Source organism: Penicillium digitatum, chromosome 1, assembly GCF_016767815.1.
Source record: "Penicillium digitatum chromosome 1, complete sequence".
Lineage (NCBI taxonomy): Eukaryota > Fungi > Ascomycota > Eurotiomycetes > Eurotiales > Aspergillaceae > Penicillium > Penicillium digitatum.
Window position 1 is genome coordinate 7,631,616 of NC_089384.1, and position 19,662 is coordinate 7,651,277.

Below are 19,662 nucleotides of genomic sequence, written 5' to 3' on the forward strand. Positions count from 1 at the left end.
TTTGATTTCATCGGTTTGTCGATTCGAAGTTTGAATTTTCTTTCCACGAGGCGAGTGACATGACCATGATCACATACTTGAAATGTTTGAGCAGCACGGGACCTCCAGCAACTGCTTCAAATCACGCTCCTATCGAATGGAGAGAAACGAACAGGTCCTTGCATTTTCATTTAGGTTTTGCTTTTTGTGCCCCATGTTGAGACATCCCACCATAATATCTACCTAGGACAAGAGATTGTATCGGGCGAGCGCTGCTTGATATTCAGATTGCTTTTATTAACTTCTATCAGGAAGATCCTAGAAATTAGTATTAGTCTAGTTGTAATGAATTTGAATTTCTTCCCTTTCTTGTTCGCTTCAAACCTTTCTAGCCTCGTGAAGTCCCTAAAGTCACAACGTCATAAGCTACCACAACCCATGCGAAAAAGTTCCACAACACACCCTCACTGGCCGTCTCTTGAATGGATAGTTATCGGTGTTCACCAAATTCCTAGACACGGTATGTGGTATTCCTACAGCCTGATAAGGATCTTGCTTCTAACACAAGTCTTCAGGCGAGTGGCATTGTTACAATCCGAGCATTTGGTTGGAAAGAAAAATCTGTGAACGAAAATATCAAGTCATTAGACTTGTCTCAAAAGCCTCTCTACATTCGTCTCTCCCTATAGTGCTGACTGAAGCTAATTACGGATTGTCTTGTTATGAATCTTGCAGTGATCTTGATTGCTTTCACCGTTCTACATCGGAATACGACCAATGTTGCCGAGCTTGGCATGGCTTTATATTGGCTTATCGTCGCAAACGCGACACTCCTACGGCTCGCACGGTCATTGATATCTCTGGAAAATTCTTTAGAATTTGTTGCTCGACTAAAGAGCATACAAGACTTTGTACCCAGTGAGGATGACGTCGGAGTTACTCTAGACCCTGACGATCCCAAAGCGATCAGATTCAGTATCTGACCTGAAATGGCTCTCTTCCGGAAATTTGCAGGTCAATGTTATCTCCGTCGTCTATCCAGAATCTGCGGCACGCGCTCAGCCGAACACCGCTGCGAATTCGATCCTCTAGTCCAACGCTACAAACAGTACCTCTCGTAGAAAAATCTAGTTGATTCGCGCCTATAGCTGTCCATGCACTTGAAAAGGAAGCTTGACGGAAATTCTTCAAGTTTCGATTTGACATTCTCTAATTGCCGAAGAAATCGCAGCATGTATCGTTCTGAGGTGTGCCCGGGGAAATGGCAAATTTTATCCCTTTTTGCTAAGGAATCAACATTGAACAGTCCGGCACTGGTCGCAACTATTCGAAAACGCGCTGTGAATACTTGTTCAAGTACTACGGCACGGTTGATTTCTCTTGTATCGAATAAAAACTTGATCGAAGACTTCGTACTTGCTGGACAACAGAAAAAGAAAATGACCCTTTAGTCCAGATGTGCAAAATATGTACCCCTATACGGCTGAAACATAACCACCATGTGATCTGTTAAATTGTAGCCCAGTTAACAATATCCTGTGCCACCAAAGTCCCTGTCAAGGACACATAACCCCTATTGAAGATCGTGTTTCCGTAAATATGTGCAGGGCAATTTCTAGCGGCTGGAGCGCTACTGATGCAAAACAAGCAAAGGCCCCGAGTAGACAGAAGATCCACCTGGGTATATACAACTCAACGAGGGAGAACAGCTGCAAGTCATCTAAACGTCTGTGTGTAAGAAACAGGTAACAGAAAAAAAAAGAGAAAAAAAATTAGAAAAAAACGACTTTGCGGATCTGACGGGGCGATTGCACAAAGCCTCAAGTGACTTGCATTGGTCTGCACTTTAAATGTTGTGATCCAGATCTAGAACGAAGACTTCACGAATTCAAGATATAAAGAATATAGTTGAGGTACAGACTCTATCAAAACCTTGGAAAAAGTCTAGCTGGAGGAATTGATTCGGCCGTGTGGATGTATTATGTTGATTAAATAGCAAGGAGAGGATTCTGTGCGGAGTACGGCATACGGAACACTAGAACACTATATGCTCCGTACAGCGTTACCGACTCATCTAGCTATGAGTGAAATGCGCAAACAAGCAAAGATCATTAGCTGTTGCGAAATACTATGCTTAGTAGATCGATCCGATGCTAGTCATGGTGATCTATGAAATATGAACAGGGGCACATCAGCCTGGAATGAAGCCATGACGGAGAAACCAAAAAAAGCAGGGAATAGGGCAATCCCAAAATATCAAGAATTAAAGTTGAGACCCAGAAATAGAAAGAACTTACGTCGTTCATCGGGTCCGAGATTTTTTTTTTAAAAAAAAAGAAAAAGAAAAAAAAAGAATTAGCGGCAAACGCGCTTTGCGTGAAAAAGGGGATGTGCGGTTGTAGCGGGAACCCCAGCTGTAGTCTGTGGAGCCTCTTTAAAAAGGGTATTTGGTTTGTGGCCCGGTGATCGAGAGTGAGACCACTTTTACTTTTAAAATTTACGCTTTGGTTTCTTTTTTTAAATGAATTTTGAGGCTAAGTGTGAGGGTGACCAATGCAATGACAGCGTAAGCCCAGCTTCAAGCCGAACAAAATGAAGGTCCTGTAGTCATCCTGGTATCTTTGAATTGGGGCTGATGTGAGGAGACCGGACCCGTTGGAGGAAAAAGAAAAAAAAAAAGCCAGAAAAAGCCCCTTGAGATCCCCACACAAAAGGGATGACTATGATAGGTCAGAATCATTCCATGTGCCCATCTACCTAGCTCGGATGTGATATGCACCTGAACTAGATCGGTCCCCGGCTCATCCGCCGAGCCAATTAGATCTCACATGTCAGTCAACAATACCGGTATTGATTAATAGCTGAAGCTGGACCTGCGTGACCCCAGATCAAACATTCGGTCCTTTCGGACTTTGATCGCAAACAGGAATTGGCAAGCGCCCTACGCGGTTTGAATCATGTATTGGACATTGTTGTGCCGACATGATCCGAAGCCTATCTAGTAAATTATTTAGGCAAGAATCGTTCCCCCCTAGTGAGCTAGCCATAGCGGTTTATGGGACGGTATAAACGTGCTTGACAGTTAAAGGAAGCTAAAACCAGCCGTCTGTGTCTAGATCGTGGAGACCCTACGGAATTGATCCCGGCAACTATGGGCCCAGATGGCTTCCAAGTACGGAGTGCTCCGACTGGTAAGATCAACAGCCAGTTAGCAGGGCTTGGTTGTAATCCATCTCCACTTATATCGACTCGGAGCTGATTATTTATGCACAGCCCTGAATGTCAGTTCTTTCTCTGGAACTTTTGGAAATTCAATTTTTCTAAAAAAATCCAAAAAAAAATCCAAAAAAAAATTTGTCTGGCATCATGTGGCTGACAGTTCTCCCCGGTGAACTCTGACTTTTTTTTTTGCGGGGAATCCCTGGGCGTATCACAGCAGTTCCGTAGGCACAACTTCGCTGAATGAGGCATGTGGAATGCAGCTGCCATACCTTGGGGCTATTCTTTTTTTGTGCCTAGTGAATCTGACTTGAAATTATCGTCTGGTGATCTTCTCCTTTGCTGCCTGTTCCCGATGGTGACTTCATAGCCTATCTTAAAAATCATATTTATATCGTCTAGTCTAGGCCATAGTTCATCATCTTCACCTTTTCAAACACTTTCATTTTTTTATCGTTTCTTGTCCTTGAGCGTTCTTGATTAATTGCCTTTCAATTCCAAAAAAACAGTCGGAACGACCTATACTTGAAACATTTGAATGGAAAAAGGATGACCACCTTCTCACTAGTTGCGATTCCAATCTTCGTCTTTCTTTTTGCGGCTAGATACCAAAAAGAACTCTTACAGTTGTTATCACACAGTTTGAAACGGAAAAGTGGTTCAAAAAATGTCTCCAATCCATCCGACGTCAAGCGTATGGCACCATACCCAGCACAGCCCATCAGAGGCAGAGAGCGATATCGCATCATGATGGACATTCGCAAACTGGACGCCCAGAATTGGCTTACCATTGACAAGAACTATATGAATGAACATCGGGTCCGAACCCAATTGCTTCACGAAAAAAAGGAACAGGTCCTGCGCTGTTTACCCGAGTCAATAGGTCCGTGCCAGGAAGCATTGGAAGAAGTTTCAGATTTTCTCTGTGAAAGGTTCCCCAATATGTTCGAAATGTCAGTCAAAGACGACCGAAAGATCGTTGAAAATCGGATGACCAGCGATAGTTTCACTGTCAGCGGGCGCAACCCCAAAGAGGGATTCACCGAGGCACTCGAGGCTGCTGTCCGTCTCACGATGGAGGATCTTAGTATTTTGATGATGAATAAGGAGGGGGAATTCTACCTGTATGTCCAAATCCATGCATAGAAGCCATATTCGCCAACCCTAACACCATCATAGGGCAGCTAGTGCCAGTCTCTTCCCAACGGGGTGGACAGTGAACCAGAGAATTGGCTGGACCATCTCTCAACTGCATGGCCCTGTGCCACTATGGCACCAACAAGTCGGCAACTCCGTTAGCAAGTAAGTGATCTTCAAATGAGACGAAGCAGAACAGCCAACAAAGAGAAAACAACAAACTAACCACCATCCTTAGATTCCTCGCCCGCTTAACCCCCGAATCTCCAATGGAACGATCAAATTACTTCGTCGAAGTCAAGGGGCCAAACGAAAACCTGACCGAAACCCTCTACCGGCCTGGCTCTCTCTGCGAGAAAGAGCTGAGCAGCCCACTACCATCAGACATCCTGATCCGTCGCGAGAGGCAGACTTTCCGTCGTCTACCGCGGACAGGGGCGATCGTGTTCGGTGTCAAGACGTATCTCACACCTTTGGATGAGCTTCCCATGGCTGAGCTAGATAATCTCGCTAAGGAGATGAAGAGTTGGCCTGATTATGTGGGTGAGTATAAGGGGAGGGATGTTTGGGGGGCTAAAGTTTTGGAATACTATCGGAAACAGGTTGGCCAGGAAAAGAAATCAACCGAGAAAGATGGGAGTAATGAGGGTTGAGTGGACAGTGTATCATTTTGTTTTCTTTTCGCATTTTGGCTCCGGGGGATCAACATTGGGTCGGGTTTTTGGTTAACAACGCAAAAGTTGTATTCTCTTTTTCTTCCTGAACTGTGTCCTACTCTTGCGTTTCCCGTGTACTAGGGCTTCTAAACTGATTCTATTGAATTGATAACGCTATCATGCGGTGAGGATGGCTAAGAATGGCCAGCTTCAGTACATAGTAAAACCGCAGGAAGTCCAGGAGGAACCAAACCCAAGTCTATAATATAAGTGAAGGTATGCAAACAGAAGGGAAAGCGATAGGAGAAAGATAATTTCTTCAAGTTAGGGGTATAGTATAAGCTCTTTAAATCTTCGACAGTGGCTTGTCTTGCTTTAACCGCACCACACCCTATAATCGAATTAGCATCAAATCCCAGAACAAACAAGAAGAAAATTTATACCTCTTGAATGCAGGTAGCAATGAGCAGCCCGTCCTTAGACCAAATCTTCTGAATTGCCAAGCCTCGTCCTTCGCCAGCCCACGGACTCTCAGTCTCCGTCAGCATCCACTCATCGGCACGGAAGGCCCGGGGATTGTGGAAGTAAATTGAATGGTCCAGGCTAACCATCATGCCAATTTCTTTATAATCTGCCTCGTTTTGGCCCGTCGTAGCCCTATTGAAAGCCCCCTCTAGACGGCGATGTAATTCTGCTGCCTCCTCTTCTTTCAACTCCTTTAGAGCTCGCGTGATATCCTCATCATCCAGATCGGATGGATTCTTCAGTGCGTTCAGAAGTTTCTCGAGTTCGGCCGGGGAAGAGAATCGAGGGATATCGTGGACGAGTGAGATGGTACCGATGAAATAGCTGTCGGTAATGTAGGCTAGCGCCGACAGGTGTGCTTGGTAACCGCCATGTTCGGAGATTGCGCCGCGGGCGCGAACGTATCGCCGGACTTTCTTATCTTCTTGATTGGGAGATGTGCCTATTTGATTCCGTTGGCTATAAGTACAACCTGCACATCATGGAGCTTCCGGTCAGGGACGTACGGTTCAAAATGCCCGCCTTTCTCGATTCAATCGGACCACTACCCGCATTGCTGAGGGCCTTCAGACTTCCCGGCTCAGCCTCTTCGGGCAATGGGATGTCTGGTATCGATATGGCGTGGTCAAGCGTCTTCTTCCCACCACTGCCGGCCAGGCTGAAGCTCAGTGTAGTGGTGAAGATCGGCCGCCCCCGTTGCCGCGCCTGCACGGTTCGGGTCACAAAGCTCCTCCCATCACGTACCCGCTCGACATGGTACAGAATTGGGATCTCGGAGTCACCGGCAAGCACGAAGTAGCAGTGCATGCTGTGAACAACGTAGTCGGCGGGGACGGTCAGCATGGCTGCTGAGAGGGACTGCGCGATCGCGGCTCCGCCGTAAATTCCTCGAGCTCCGGGGGGATGCCATAGCGGGCGAGTATTGGTAAAGACATCCTAGAAATTAAGAGTAATTTGTGAATATGATCCATTTCGCGATCAAGGAATTGAGGAATGTCATACTCGGCCGAGGTCCACCACTGGCGTCAGATCGAGTACATTCTCGATCAGAGCCTTGGAATGATCCTGCGCTGGCGGATCGAAGATTGTCACGCGCTTTGACATTGTAGTTTGTATCCAGGAGAGATAAGTGTTAAAGGGGTTAAATGCTCAACTGAATATCAGGGATGACGGTTTCTCTGGAGGTTTGAAATGCGGTCGGCCCCTGCAAAAAAACAGCCGAGGTCCAAGTGGGGATTTCTCCACTACGGGTCTTCAACATTGTCCTCCGTACATCTTGTGCATTTGGTGCAGCTAAACGAGCGGGAAATAATATATGATTCAATTTAATCTCAAACTAAATTACTCCCGAGGTTGTACACTTTTTTTTAAATTATCATATCCGATGTTTGCTGCGCTATGATATACTTCAAGGAGTCAACTGACTCCAGCCCTTTTGCGCTCTCTCCTTAGGTAAATCGAAGAGAGAAGTGTTTCGCACAAGATCAAGCAATGGTGCACCGGTGTTTTGTTCCCTCAAGAAACCAAGCAATTGGAGAATTGTATCTCTTCCTCGGTGAGTAGCGGTGTGCCTTTCTCCACTCAGTAACGTCCATATTATCGGGATATCAAGGTCCCTGCGAGAGCGTAAGACACCAAGAAAGCAGTGGGTAAGCAGAGATTTATAGTTTGCAAGGTATTCATCTATAGGCTTCTCCCGTTGACATGAAACACGATTTTCATGTGCGCGAGCAGATTCATCGTCAAATATGGGCTGCAATTATGAGTCAATGGCCGATGGGAGAGGCCTGGATGTCACTGAAAATTAAACAGAGATTGAACGAGGGAGGAACAGCCCTCAGTGATGCTGAACAAAAGCAGTCGGGGGCTACTACACCATAAGAAGAACCGACAAACACAAATGCAGTAACAGTAGATCCAGTAACATGGATTCGCAGCTCATGGTGAGGGAAACCCACTACCACAGCTAGCATCATCTACCTAACCACAGCAATTCCATAGTAAGCTACCTCCAATTTCCAAGTCATGCTCACATCTCATGGTGATATGAAACTCACCCAGCTAGCTGTAAAGCAGGCTGCTACCACCTTCCATAGCCATGAGGCATCTGCCACATTAGCCCGGGGGTATGGTCCGTCGGGAGGTGGTCCAGATATCCTCGGATGGAGAATCTAGCATACTGATGGTTGTGCAAGCGCAAAGCAAACTTTAAAAGACAGTACTAGAAATGCAGGATCCGGGAAATTAAGCAAAACAAACGAAAATGTCAAATAATGAGCGTGTGAGAAGTTGGATCCACCGTGAGCAAGATGAGTGAGCAAGATGAGTGAGCCTACGAGTGAGCTCACAAGAGAAAGTTGAACGCAGAACCGCAGCCGAGGTCTGTGATCCCTCAGAGACTCATCTAAGCAAACCGCAGAAATAGTCTCTTAGTTGCGATCTGACATCCCGGCGGTAGCACAAGCAATTTCTATTTGACCAACTTTTTCATATGATACGATTCCCAAAGTGATGAGTGCCGGATCACCTATGTCATTGGAATGTAATGCTGTTGGGTAACTATGTCCACTAAGTGGTAAGTATCATATCATATATGATGATGATGATGATGATGAATTCATTGACCCGATTTAGCTCGCTTTACATACATGCTGCTATGCGGGGGTTGCGTCCCAGAGCCCGCTCCCGACGATAAATGGTGGTGCATTCCCAGTATGCAGATCCACCCTGTGAGCAGGACTCGATTTCTCGAGGTCCTGCCACCTGAAAAGTAAGGCCACAAACCGGCCGGCGTAATGCAAACAAGACAAAAGAAATGTAAAGAAAGTCAATCCATCTGCCCGGTGTAGATGGTTTCCCGTAGTCCCCGCGGGCGCAGAGTGTCCCCTTCTTTCTCTGCAATGCACCTTCCACTTCTTCACTTCTCTACCTCCACTTCTTCATCCAGCTCCCCGAGTCACCGAGTCCCTGTATCCCCAGGACTGCCAGGTCTACTTGCTGCATCACTCCGGCAGGTCGAACACGAATAGGTTCGGGTCATGGCGCCATGCTTCTTCGTCTTCATCGGCAGCGTGCGTTGTTCTCCATGTGCGTTGGTGTGAGGTGACCTCGGCGGACCTGGCGCCCGGCCACTGTGATGTGTTCCCTGTTTCTCCAACATTCGCAGTGTCTTGGGTTGGTTTCGGTTTTGAATCCTCCTCCCCCTGCTCCTTACCCATGGCGACCGAGTCCACTGACTGAAACTGTCCCAAGAGTCCCGATGCGATCATGAACTTCGCCACGATCGGCGCTGCCTTCACTTCTGTCAACATTGCTTGTTCTCCAAGCGTTGTCGACACCCCCTCCATAAACAATTCCTCCACCATCTCCGACCGCAGTTCCTTCAGAAGCGGGCACTCCAGCAAGACATGCTTCACACTCTGGTTTCCCAGGTCACATTGACAGCGCGGTGAGTCGCTTCGCTTGATTTTGGACAGATATTCAGCAAGTCCGATGATACCTGTGCGGAGTTGGATCAAAACTGATGTTGTCGCTTTCCGCAGGCCCTTCCAATAAGTCAAATTTGACTTGCTTGGCACCTCGATCATCCTCCTCGTCCTCCTCGCTGTCCTCTTTGATCCTCCCTTTGTCCATGCCTTCTCCCACGCGATCGTCGATTCTCGCTTCACACTCTTGCTCGCTGCGGCGGCAAGCCGGATAGATCGGTTGTGGTTGACATTGGTGTTGACATTGGTGTTGTCATTGGTGTTGGCATTGGTGTTGGCATTGGCATTGGTATCATGAATGTTGGTCTCGGTGGTGGTAGCTGCTTCTTTTGCATACATGTCTGCAGCCTCATTCCCCGGAATGCCTTCATGTGCGGGGACCCAGCGTAGTTCCACCTGGATTTTATCATTGCACCATTCCAACAGCCGGAGACATCCTTCAAGATATACCTGGCCAGATGGCATTCGTGGGTTTTGGATGGCTCTGAGCGTCGCCTGGTTATCTGTAAAGATGACCACTCCACTCTTAGCCAGACAGTCCCGCCATTCGTTGTCATCATTGAACCTTTCTTTGATGACTTCCAATGCCATCTCGATAGCACGTAGCTCGGCAGCGTACACAGTGGCGTCGTCGTCGGTCCCCATATTACACAGCCTGGCTTCATTCCGCCTGTATGGGTATGCCGGGTACACTGCGGCCCCAATGCCGCCTTGATACCCGCTCCCATCGGTATAGAGCCTTGCTGGTGCATAGAGTTGTTCGGTGGTTCGCTTGTGTGTGTTTATTGCTCGCTCTCTCTCCTCAATGTATACCCTTGGTGGCTTGGTCCATGGTGCCTGGATGTATGCCTTCCTGCTCTCCCAAGTACTCGCCAATGGCCCCAAGGGTGTAGTGAGGCAGCCACCCTTCTTCCAGGTTTGGGCCTCCATCGGTGTATACCCCCCCCTTTGCTTTTGCATGTGTCCTCTCTCCACTAGCATTGTTTTCGGCACTGCGTATGCCGGGCCTGTACGTATACGAATAGCAGCCAACTGGACTAGCCGGTCAAGCTGCTGCTGCATAGGTAGCAAATGCAGTTCAATATCCAGTGCCTCCCTAGCAGTTGTTTTGAAGGCACCGCTCATTAAACAGGCTGCCCTTGACTGGATGTTTGCAAATTGTTTCACGTAGCTTCGTTCTCTTAGTGTGCTGGTCAGCGGTGAGTGCCAGGCAGCTGCTCCGAAGAGCATCTGTGGGATCATCACTGCTTGGTAGATAGCACGCATAGCGGAGAGAGATGCTCCCCATGTGGAGCCAGTCAGTCCTCTTAGTGCTTGTAAACTGACGCCGGCCTTAGCAAGCATTTGCTGCCGGTGGTGCTGGAAAGTTAACCCTGGGTCTAGCCAGACCCCGAGGTACCGCTCCGCTGTTGTGGTGGCCTGTACTGTGGTGCCCTGCAGTACTAGTGGTGTGTGCTCTTCCCCCCCAGATTCCGGGTTAACGAAGTGGATAAGGGCATACTTCTTAGGATCGAACACCGAGGCATGCCTAGCTGCCCAGGCGTCGGCATATTGGCATGCCTTTTGCAGCTTTGAGATGGTTTCATGCTCATCCTTCCCGATGACAATGAAGGCAACGTCGTCTACCCATCCACTTGTCTTCACACCCTCACAGCCCTCTACCAGATCTGCATTGTAGATTAGGTAAAGGATTGGAGAGAGAGGTGACCCCTGTGGGATACCAGTTGGTGTTGGGATACTCTCTGACACCCCTTCTGGTATACGGATTCTAGTACTTCGGGATGTAAGGAATGCTTTCACCCAAGGTGCGAGCTGACCGAGTCCCCTTTTGCGGAGGTTGTAGAGTAACCTTTCGTGAGAAACGTTATCGTACGCTCCGGATACATCAAGTAGTAGCATGCTTGCTATCTTGCCTTTCCCCCAAGCTCTTCGTATCCGGCCGATGATCGACTGGATAGCATGGTCGACTGAGATTCCCTTCCTCCCGCCGAAATGGGTATCCGGAAGCAATTTGTATGTTTCCACTGCGTAGCTAATTCGTCGGGCAACCACTGCCTCGAGGAACTTGCCGAGTGTATTAAGAAGCGCAACTGGCCGGTATGACTTCGCAAGCTGGTAGTCACGCTTACCAGCCTTACGTAGTACCACTGTAATCGATTTCTGGAAGTGTGTTGGGTTGGTACCAAGCCGTATGCACGCGTTGTAAATTCGAGAGATGGTGTCGAGTACTGTCGGTATCTCAATAAGCTTATGCCATAGGGAGTTCGGAAGGCCGTCCTCTCCTGGCGCTTTGTCTGGTGGCGATGCTTTGACTGCCTGTTTGATCTCTTGGTGTGTGATCTCTGGGAAGCGGATTGGCCCTCGATTGATCTCCGTCGGATCATGGTTGATCACCTTCGAATCGATGTCAGAGAGATCTGCCGGTGGCGGTACTGGGAAGAAAGCTTGCTGGAAAGCAGCTGCTTTCTCTTCGACTGTCTCGGCTAGTCCCCCTGGTATCTTGATTGACGGCGTGACCCCCTGGTCATATGCCCCCTGCCGATTTCTTGCCCATTTGCTCATCCTCCACATACCGCCAGGACCCTCCTCGATAACCTCCTGTACCTTACGGCGGTGGTATCGACGGAGCGCGATCTTGATCAGCCGGGTCTTCCGGTTTCGTGCTGCTTTGTATAGCTCTTTGTCGTAAGGGTCCCCTGTCCGTTCGTGTCGACGGCGGAGCTGTCGAACTTCTTTGACTGCTTCCTGACACTCTGGTGTGAAGCTGGGATTTGCCCACTGCGAAGGGATCGCCCATGGTGTAGAGATATCGACTGCGTCGTTGATGATTTGGATGAATGCTTGGCACTCAGCCTCCACATCGTCGGCTGTTGTGAGGTTTTGGGGGTTGGTGGTGGTATTGGTGGTGGTGGTATTATTCGTGTTGGTGGTGGTGTTGGTGAGTTGTCGCTCGATGAATTCTATCAGCTTCTTGTCGTCTGTGGCCTTCCAGTTTCTCCTCTTTGGTGGTTCGTATGGCGGGGTACCGATGTCGATTGTTGTCACTACTGGGTAGTGATCCGACCCATGATCGGTACCGACCTGGCATTCAACCACCCTCTCTGCTAGTGTGTTACTGACAAAGGTGAGATCTAGGACCGATGCCTGCTCGTTTCTTCGCCATGTCGGTGATCCAGTCTCTGTCGTCAGTGACAGATTATGAATCCCCGCGATATCTAAAAGTCTCTCTGCTGCTGCGGTCGCTTTCGCTTTGGAACCTATTCCACTCCACGTTGGGTGGTGTAGGTTCATGTCCCCGATCAGGATATGTTCTGCGTATGGTCTCTGGGCAAGCTCTCTATTGAGCTTTTCCACCGTTTCACCATCGTCGTTGTTATATATGTTATGCATAAAGAGGTCTGTCCACCCATCTAGATGGTTCCTCCGCAGTTTCAGCAGCTGGTATCCTTTCGACACCGTCTTGCATGACCAGGAACCTGGATCGATCCGTTTCGACACGAACAGACAGACCCTGGCTCGTTCACCTTCCAACTCCTTCGGGAAGACTAGTTGGTGGGTGGCCTTGTTTGGGTAGTGGGTTGTTGTTGATTGAGAGTTGATCCAGGGTTCCTGAACCGCAATCACATCCGCTTTCTGGACTGCTTTGTCTGACAGAAATGAGGCCATGACTGGATGGGCGTTGTGTGCATTGTATTGAATTATTTGGAAGTAATTCATTGAGATGTGGTGGTGTTGTTGGTGTCTGTTCCTGGATCATCACTGTGCTCCGACGCATCATGGAACTCCTCTTCCGCATCTTCGTCGATTTCAGCAACTTTGTGTCGTACCAGTTGGTATCGCCGAGTCGTTCGGGGTTGTTCATCCATAACGTAGTCCTCCGCCATATCATCAGCTGGTGCTGTCATCCTCCTCTTCTTATATGACGTCTGGAGCTGTTTCTCCGGATCTGTCATGAACTGCATAGTCTCTTGGTTCTGTGACCTCAAAGAGCGAGCCGACTGGCTTACTGCTGAGGCAGTTTCAGCGAGCTCCTCTGGTATGATAGGTAGATCGTCATCCTCCGACGTTCTCGATCTAGTTCGCATCACATGGCTGGGCTCCTTTCTTCGTTGGGGCTTCTCCACCCCAACCTTTGTATACATCCTCCGAATTTCTTTTGTCGGATGCGATGCGTTCTCTGTCGGATGAGGTGCGTTCTCTGTCGGATGCGATGCGATCACCGTCCGATTCGATGTAGGTGCTGCCCGATATATCGTCGTGCGCTGTGCAGTTTGCTGCGGCGCGTGGATTGGGGTATCGAGTCCCTGTTGGGACTGGGAGGTAGTGGTACTACCCTTCGTAGTCTCCCTTTGCCGGAAGTGGAGTGGCACACGATGGAATAGAGGGCTGTTAGCCAGTGCTAGTCTTGCCCCTTCTTTCGCTGCTGTTCTTACTTCGCATGCGTCGCTCGTTGGCCTATGGCCTCCGCCACAATTGGCGCATTTCACTTCGACGTCCCCTTGCTTAGCACACTCCCAGGTCGGGTGTTGCTTCGCACAGTGGCCGCACTGGTATTCGTTTAGACACTGTGAGTGTACATGTCCTGGTTTCTGACATTTCAGGCATAATTTCGAACGGCCTTCTCGGCAGAAGCGGGTAGTCTGGTGCACTTGGTGCTGCCAGAGCGTACCCTGCGTGATCGCCTGGTTTGCAACCACCGGGTCGGTGAATTCAATGATGATAGAGCCTTCACGACGCTTGCCAGGTTTTACTAGCCAGCCAAGGTGGAGGATTTCAACCTGGGTATCACCCCATGAGTGGCTGTTTTGGCGTACCAGCTCCTTCGCCATCCCCGCCATCGACTCCTGTGTCAACAGCATCGTCTTCGTATCGATACCGCGCGCTACTACCCCCCATGTCGGCTTCCTAACATGTGCTGCTGGGCCGAATGATTTCAACCAGCCGTCAGCATGCTTTCGTAGCAACTCCGCACCGGAAGCGCTATTCGCCGTCATCTTCACATCCCCAGAGGGGAGAACCTTCGCCGCTAAGAAGTGGCAGCCACCACCAAGGGGGGCACTGGCTTTCCTCCGGGCGGCTTGCTCCCGTGTCCTCTCAGCCTGCTCGACGATCTCCCTTGGTGTCCGCCGGCGGAGGGTTTCGCGGGTGTCGCTGTCACGAATCTTGACGATAATCTCTCGATCTTCGCGGAGCTCAGCTGGCGAAACTCCGATCGAGGATGATCCATTGCTTGTCGGGAGAGATGGGGGGGGGCCGGAGCCGGTCCCTTGTCCCCATTTCTGGAGCCGTGCCCAGAAGGCTGCCGAGTCGTTCGAATTGCTTGTTTGTGTGGACGGTGTCGTTGCTGTTGCTTTGATCGCCGTCGTAGCTTTTTCGATGCTATCCATACGCTGGTCGAGTCGGTTGAGTGCCTGTTGCACCTTTTCCATGACCTGAACCTGCGGTTTGTCCCCCTTCAGGGAGTTCAGTGCGTATTGCTCGACGGATTTCACAAAGTTGATAATATATATCTCACCTCTTCCGTCATTTTCCATTGTGTTCAGCACCTCTCTAGCACTCTGAGCGAGCTCCTCCATGGTACTAAAGTGGTTCCGTGGTTTCTTGGGGGGTGCCTTTGAAAACTCTGTTTCAGGGGGCGAATTTGGTTTTCTTCCACCACCGGCGACAGCCATCCTTCAATTCCTATAAAATAGGATCAAAAGATAGAGCCGGAAGTTAGAAAGAATTTGAACTAATTTTGAGAGCCTGTAGGCCCTTGGTTGGCGAGATAGAACAAAAATTGAATCTGGGCAAAAAGAGTTGTTTTTTTTATCATATCATATACTTAAATCCACATCCCACCTAAAGAAGTTGTGATGCAACTACCTATGGACCTGTCAACCCTATATAGTTGTACTGTTCTTCTCTTCTGATTTCGATATTTATAAACCATGACTGACTTTTCTCGAAGAATTTTACGCTATGCGTAGATTCATTTAGTCATTCAATATCTAAGCGTTCTCCTCAAACATGATATAGATATTTTCTCTTGAAACATTATGCAGAGACCCGAGATCCAGTTAATTTGGTGATTTGACAGGTGTGCGACAGCAAGTTGGCTCTCAGCCAGGGGAACGGCTTGGCAGAATCAGCGGGGAAAGAAGACCTTGTTGAGCTTGACTCAAGTTTGACATTGTGAAAAGACATATGGGATGTAGAATTATCGAGGTTTATTGCTTTGTACTAACTTGAGCAGCTTATAGCGGCGCTTGTGGGATTACACTAAATTGGACAAGCTGAATTCTAGTGGGAGTAGAAAAAAGATAACATTCAGATTCAAAACGACTAGACTCAACGTTATTTCCATGGTTCTCCTAAACAAAATCAATCCAAGTATGAAATTGCGGTCTAGAAGAGTATGCTATCCTCATGAGAGGAATGTACGGCTGGATACCCAGAGAGAGTAGTTCTAATATGATTGACTATCAGAACGCTTGCTTTCGTTGTGAACAATGAGTGTCTTCACTAGCTCACCTTGCGTTCAAAGTCTCCAGATCGCTACTCAGACCCGATAACATGAGCTGCAATATAGCTTAGCAGCCACCCCCAGAGCTGCCTCCTGAATCGCCACCGCTACCTCCACCACCTGAATCGCCGCTACTTCCGCCGCATGAATCGCTGCTGCTACTTCCACCGCCAGAGTGATGGCCACTGTCCCCACCACTGGAATGATGGTGATGGGTGCTACTGCCAGCTCCTGAGTCGTAATTGCTACTGCCAACCATGGCATTGTAGTTGCTACCACTCCAGGTAGTCGACGACGCGGATGTGGAGGGAGGGGTATAATACGGAATGTAAGTTGGTTTGGATGAAGCAACAGCCGCTTGCTGGTGCTTTCGGTCTTCCTCTTGTTGCTTCACAACTCGTTTCTCTTCTTCCTTTCTTCTCCTGGCTTCTTTGGACCGAAAGAGATTGAGGAACATCTTTCAAGATTGGGATCAGAGCTAATCGAGTCGACTGACAATGTGTTAGTGGAATCTTACACCTTTTTTAGGGCTCAAGACTTACCGCAGAGTACACAAAATAATTTTCCCGGCAAGTATAGCACTTGGAGATGGATATTGGAGGTGTTGCTGCTATGCAAGGCGACGACTGCTCGGGTTTCAAGATAAGTATAGACGAGGCTCGCAATTCTGGATTCTGATAGTGAACAAGACAAAAAAAGACGTCCCGAAGCAGGGACTTAAATATATCTTATGACAACCATGAACTGGGGAAGGTCTCGTGCGAATTGTACTGCCCGATTAGGACAGCCTCGGGCAACCGGGCAACACAGCCTCCGATGTCTGTTATTGGTCTCCACTCACCTCACTTTATCGCTTATGCAGCAACACAATTGGTTCTCCGTTGATTAAACACTCCATTTTTTAGAACAATGCTAATCTTCTGTGATTTCATCATAGCCTTTGACTCTGCCTCGTTTTGTCGCAATGACCATGTGTTTCTGATCGCTTACGAGTAAAAGTTACATAGCCCGGGCCAAGCCATGAAGTTGAAAAGCCTCAAGCTAGGAAAGAAGCTCTTTGACGTCTTTCTAAACAAGGCCTCTCATGTTGATCTATAAATACACACTGATTTGATAACGGACCGTCTCTCATGGCATTAAAAGTATACATAGCAATCATGGAACATGGGAACTGCGTGAATGTGAAATAAACTGACTGAGATCGTTGGGTTACTTGGCGAGGACCGGGTAGTCTTAAAGTTGGCTCAAGCTTTGTCAAACTGTTGAGACCTAGTGTTCATTCGGCTAGAACTGGAAAGGTAAGAAGGAAATGCATGCTATAACTCTCGGAAATCGAGAAGGTTGTGTATATATAAATGAGAAAGGCTAGAAACAAGTTCTTGGGTATGGGGTATCGGCAATGCAATATTTGCAAGGAATATGTAAAGAATCGCGAAGCAAGTGGCAGTGCCCGTATCGAGTCCGGAGCCAAACACATTCACGCCTGATAGAGCAATGCTGTGATGTGCGATGTTTACTGACGTAGGTGGAGGCTTTAGAGACATGAGACAGTGATTTAGAAACATCGCATGTGAAGTCCGATGTGTACTTGGTGCAACGAGACCAAGAGACGAGAAATGAAAGAAATGTGCAGAAAACATGTCCGCTTCAAATGATGCTAGCAATCGTCATGCGTGAATGTGCCGAGCTCGACCGTCTGTCTGTATCAGAAGTGGATTCTGGCGCAAGAGTAGAAGAAGAAGACGTCTCCAAAATCGGCTGTCCCATTGGAACATCCCGCTGCCCAAAAGCAATCTGCTGCTGTTGTTTTTGATGCTGATGCTGCCTAGAAAAAAGATCTTGCACAGTCTTCTCAACCCAACCCCAACCCTCCCACCCGACATCCATCTTCATTTCCGTTCGATTATGAGATGATGTCAGCGTCGAGACACCCATCCCCATCCTCTCCAATTGAGACCCCGTCTCGGATCCGTGCCATATCCAGCTGCCGTCGCTAGTTCCTTGCATGTCGCCCGAGACATATGCCATCAATTCTTCGTCGTGGTCGACATCGGAGAAGTTGCCCTCAGATGGCTGGATGCGAACGAGCAGACGCCGTAGGAAGAAGGCGAGGTATCGCCCGCAGGCGGCGTTCACAGTGCGCATGTCGCCGATTGATGAGAGTGCTTGTACACAGACAAGAGCACCGGCGTACTCGCCTCGGAAGAGGAGGAGGAGCGTGCAGCGCCAGATGTGTGTGCAGAGGAGGGAACCCGCGGAGGAGGCGAAGTGAGAGCGGGGATCGTTGATACATGGTGGGTCTGGGTGTGTTGAGTAGTTGCGCATGCAGCGGGCGAGGATGTTGGCCGTGTCAAGGGCCGTTGAGACGCAATAGTCCATTGCTGAGGTGCGGACGATGTCGGGGCAGAAGGGGGAGATGTTGTGGCGGTGGAGAAGGAGGCGGGCGTTTTGGAGGTAGATTACCGGGGCGAGGGAGCGGGGGTCAAGATCTTGGTCGGTCTTGGGGTGGAATTGAGATGGGAACGTTGCAAGACAGGTGTTGAAGTGGAGTTCGAAGGTCTCAAGGGTGGCGGGGCTAATGGTTGCTGAGCGTAGGGTGCGCGTGAGTTGGCCGATGGACCGGACGACGTGGATCGTAGCTAGCAATGGTGTGGTTGGCTGACTTTCCAGAATCTTGCCTCCTTCTGTGATGTACTGTTCGTCCACGGGACATGGTAGATCGATATCGCAATCTTGATCGTTGATCAACACTGGCTTCCCCATCTCAAGCGCCAGTAGTCGGTCCCAGGTGTATAATCCCCACCAAACACGCTTCCGCATCTCCCCTTCGACTGCAGGCCACGGTCCGGAGTTGATGTGCAGCCCTATCTCTTGAGCCACACGTACTGCCGAGCCAATCCACACCCAACTAGCCGACTTCGAATTGACCTCGTAGAGAAATATGCTTGCCAGCAGCGCCGCGCGAGCCCGATCCAAATTGAAGTTATCGTGCCAAACATCAATAATCGCACAGGATGTGCGTAAGTATTTCTTGCCTTCCTCCTCCCGATTGGCCTCGTTCGTGTGGATGGCGCCGCAGGCAAACACACCAAACAGTACAGCCGCCCATTCAGTCGAGACACCCAACAACGACCCCGACCGATAAACCCTCTCATAATCTGCGATAAAAATGGGCCAATGGAGCACCGGAAGTACCGCGTGAATGCAACCCAGATATTGGGCCAGTAGATGATCGGCTAGATCCTTTGGCGGCAGCTCCGGCGCATTGCCAGTCACCAATGACTCTGCACCCTTTTGGCGGTATGGGGTGGGCACCTTCAAGATGCCATGGCCGTAATATCGGATATTAGACCGCACCTCGGAGAAATCCTGTGGGATGGGCGCCTTCGAACGGCGCACGGGTCGATATTCGATCTCAGGCAACTTGATCATCGGCTGCGAGATGCCTTCATCCACATCCACCATGCGATCCGGCCGCATCATGCCAGTCTGCAAGTGCTGCAATTGCTGTTTGGTATTCTGTAACTGCTTCTCCAGATCCTGGACCTGTTTGATAGATGACATGCGGCGGTTCGTCTCTTTGGTAAACTGACAGCGGACCCTGCGATTGTTACATTCGGTGCAGCTGGACGACTCGGATGCGTCGCATTTGACCTTACGCTCGCGACAAGCATCGCAACTAGGGTCTTTTCTACGCTGGCGATACGCGCGCTTCTGTTGTAGTTGCGCGGCGGTCTGTTGCCCATGTCCGGGGCTGGTTTGGTAGACTGAGTTCATTGGTGGCGCATCGGGAAGCGCAGTCTCACCGGAAGAGACTGAGGCAGAATCATAAAAGCGCGGGTACGGTGATGTCGTCGGCCCGGCTGAGGGCATAGGCTGCAGTAAATGAGACATTCGCATTTCGCTGTCAGGTCTGCTCGGCGGAGCGGAAAGCAGTGCAGGAGCCGGGAATGCGCCCGACGTCATCGATTGCACGGGTGGCAGCCCGTAGCCTTGATGGCCTCGAAAATGAGAGGGCTGCATGGTTGGATGTATTCCGATAAATAGACAAATATGAGGGGAACAAATTTAAGGAAGAGTTGGGGTAAGAATCTTAGAGGCGACGTAAGATAAGGGCTATCTCCACAGTTCCAAAGCGCATTCAAGATTTCGATTT

General features: G+C 49.2%; 7 protein-coding genes across 7 annotated transcripts; 1 reads left to right on the forward strand and 6 right to left on the reverse strand.

Annotated features, from left to right (window-relative positions):
- Positions 1 to 4,149: 4,149 nt before the first annotated feature.
- Pdw03_4974 (Hsp70 family protein) lies at positions 4,150 to 4,988 on the forward strand (the record flags this gene model as incomplete). The annotated part of the gene is made up of 3 exons (XM_014683260.2): positions 4,150 to 4,322; positions 4,378 to 4,500; positions 4,574 to 4,988. 3 exons carry the CDS (start codon positions 4,150 to 4,152, stop codon positions 4,986 to 4,988), a joined length of 711 nt encoding a protein of 236 aa, XP_014538746.2.
- A 349-nt stretch (positions 4,989 to 5,337) lies between these two features.
- On the reverse strand, positions 5,338 to 6,620 carry Pdw03_4975 (Acyl-CoA thioesterase II; the record flags this gene model as incomplete). Its single annotated transcript, XM_014683259.1, has 4 exons — positions 5,338 to 5,382; positions 5,435 to 5,958; positions 6,023 to 6,452; positions 6,519 to 6,620. 4 exons carry the CDS (start codon positions 6,618 to 6,620, stop codon positions 5,338 to 5,340), a joined length of 1,101 nt encoding a protein of 366 aa, XP_014538745.1.
- A 1,898-nt stretch (positions 6,621 to 8,518) lies between these two features.
- Pdw03_4976 (reverse transcriptase) lies at positions 8,519 to 12,667 on the reverse strand (the record flags this gene model as incomplete). The annotated part of the gene is made up of 2 exons (XM_066100900.1): positions 8,519 to 10,668; positions 11,185 to 12,667. 2 exons carry the CDS (start codon positions 12,665 to 12,667, stop codon positions 8,519 to 8,521), a joined length of 3,633 nt encoding a protein of 1,210 aa, XP_065956300.1.
- Positions 12,668 to 12,714: 47 nt separating this feature from the next.
- Pdw03_4977 (Reverse transcriptase, putative) lies at positions 12,715 to 14,673 on the reverse strand (the record flags this gene model as incomplete). Its single annotated transcript, XM_066100901.1, has 1 exon — positions 12,715 to 14,673. One exon carries the CDS (start codon positions 14,671 to 14,673, stop codon positions 12,715 to 12,717), a length of 1,959 nt encoding a protein of 652 aa, XP_065956301.1.
- A 715-nt stretch (positions 14,674 to 15,388) lies between these two features.
- On the reverse strand, positions 15,389 to 15,770 carry Pdw03_4978 (uncharacterized protein; the record flags this gene model as incomplete). The annotated part of the gene is made up of 3 exons (XM_066100902.1): positions 15,389 to 15,449; positions 15,515 to 15,561; positions 15,618 to 15,770. 3 exons carry the CDS (start codon positions 15,768 to 15,770, stop codon positions 15,389 to 15,391), a joined length of 261 nt encoding a protein of 86 aa, XP_065956302.1.
- A 126-nt stretch (positions 15,771 to 15,896) lies between these two features.
- Pdw03_4979 (uncharacterized protein) lies at positions 15,897 to 16,528 on the reverse strand (the record flags this gene model as incomplete). Its single annotated transcript, XM_066100903.1, has 3 exons — positions 15,897 to 15,997; positions 16,049 to 16,173; positions 16,497 to 16,528. The coding sequence occupies 3 exons, from the start codon at positions 16,526 to 16,528 to the stop codon at positions 15,897 to 15,899; spliced, it is 258 nt and encodes an 85-aa protein (XP_065956303.1).
- A 625-nt stretch (positions 16,529 to 17,153) lies between these two features.
- Pdw03_4980 (C6 transcription factor, putative) lies at positions 17,154 to 19,529 on the reverse strand (the record flags this gene model as incomplete). Its single annotated transcript, XM_014683258.2, has 1 exon — positions 17,154 to 19,529. The coding sequence occupies one exon, from the start codon at positions 19,527 to 19,529 to the stop codon at positions 17,154 to 17,156; it is 2,376 nt and encodes a 791-aa protein (XP_014538744.2).
- Between the last annotated feature and the right edge of the window lie 133 nt (positions 19,530 to 19,662).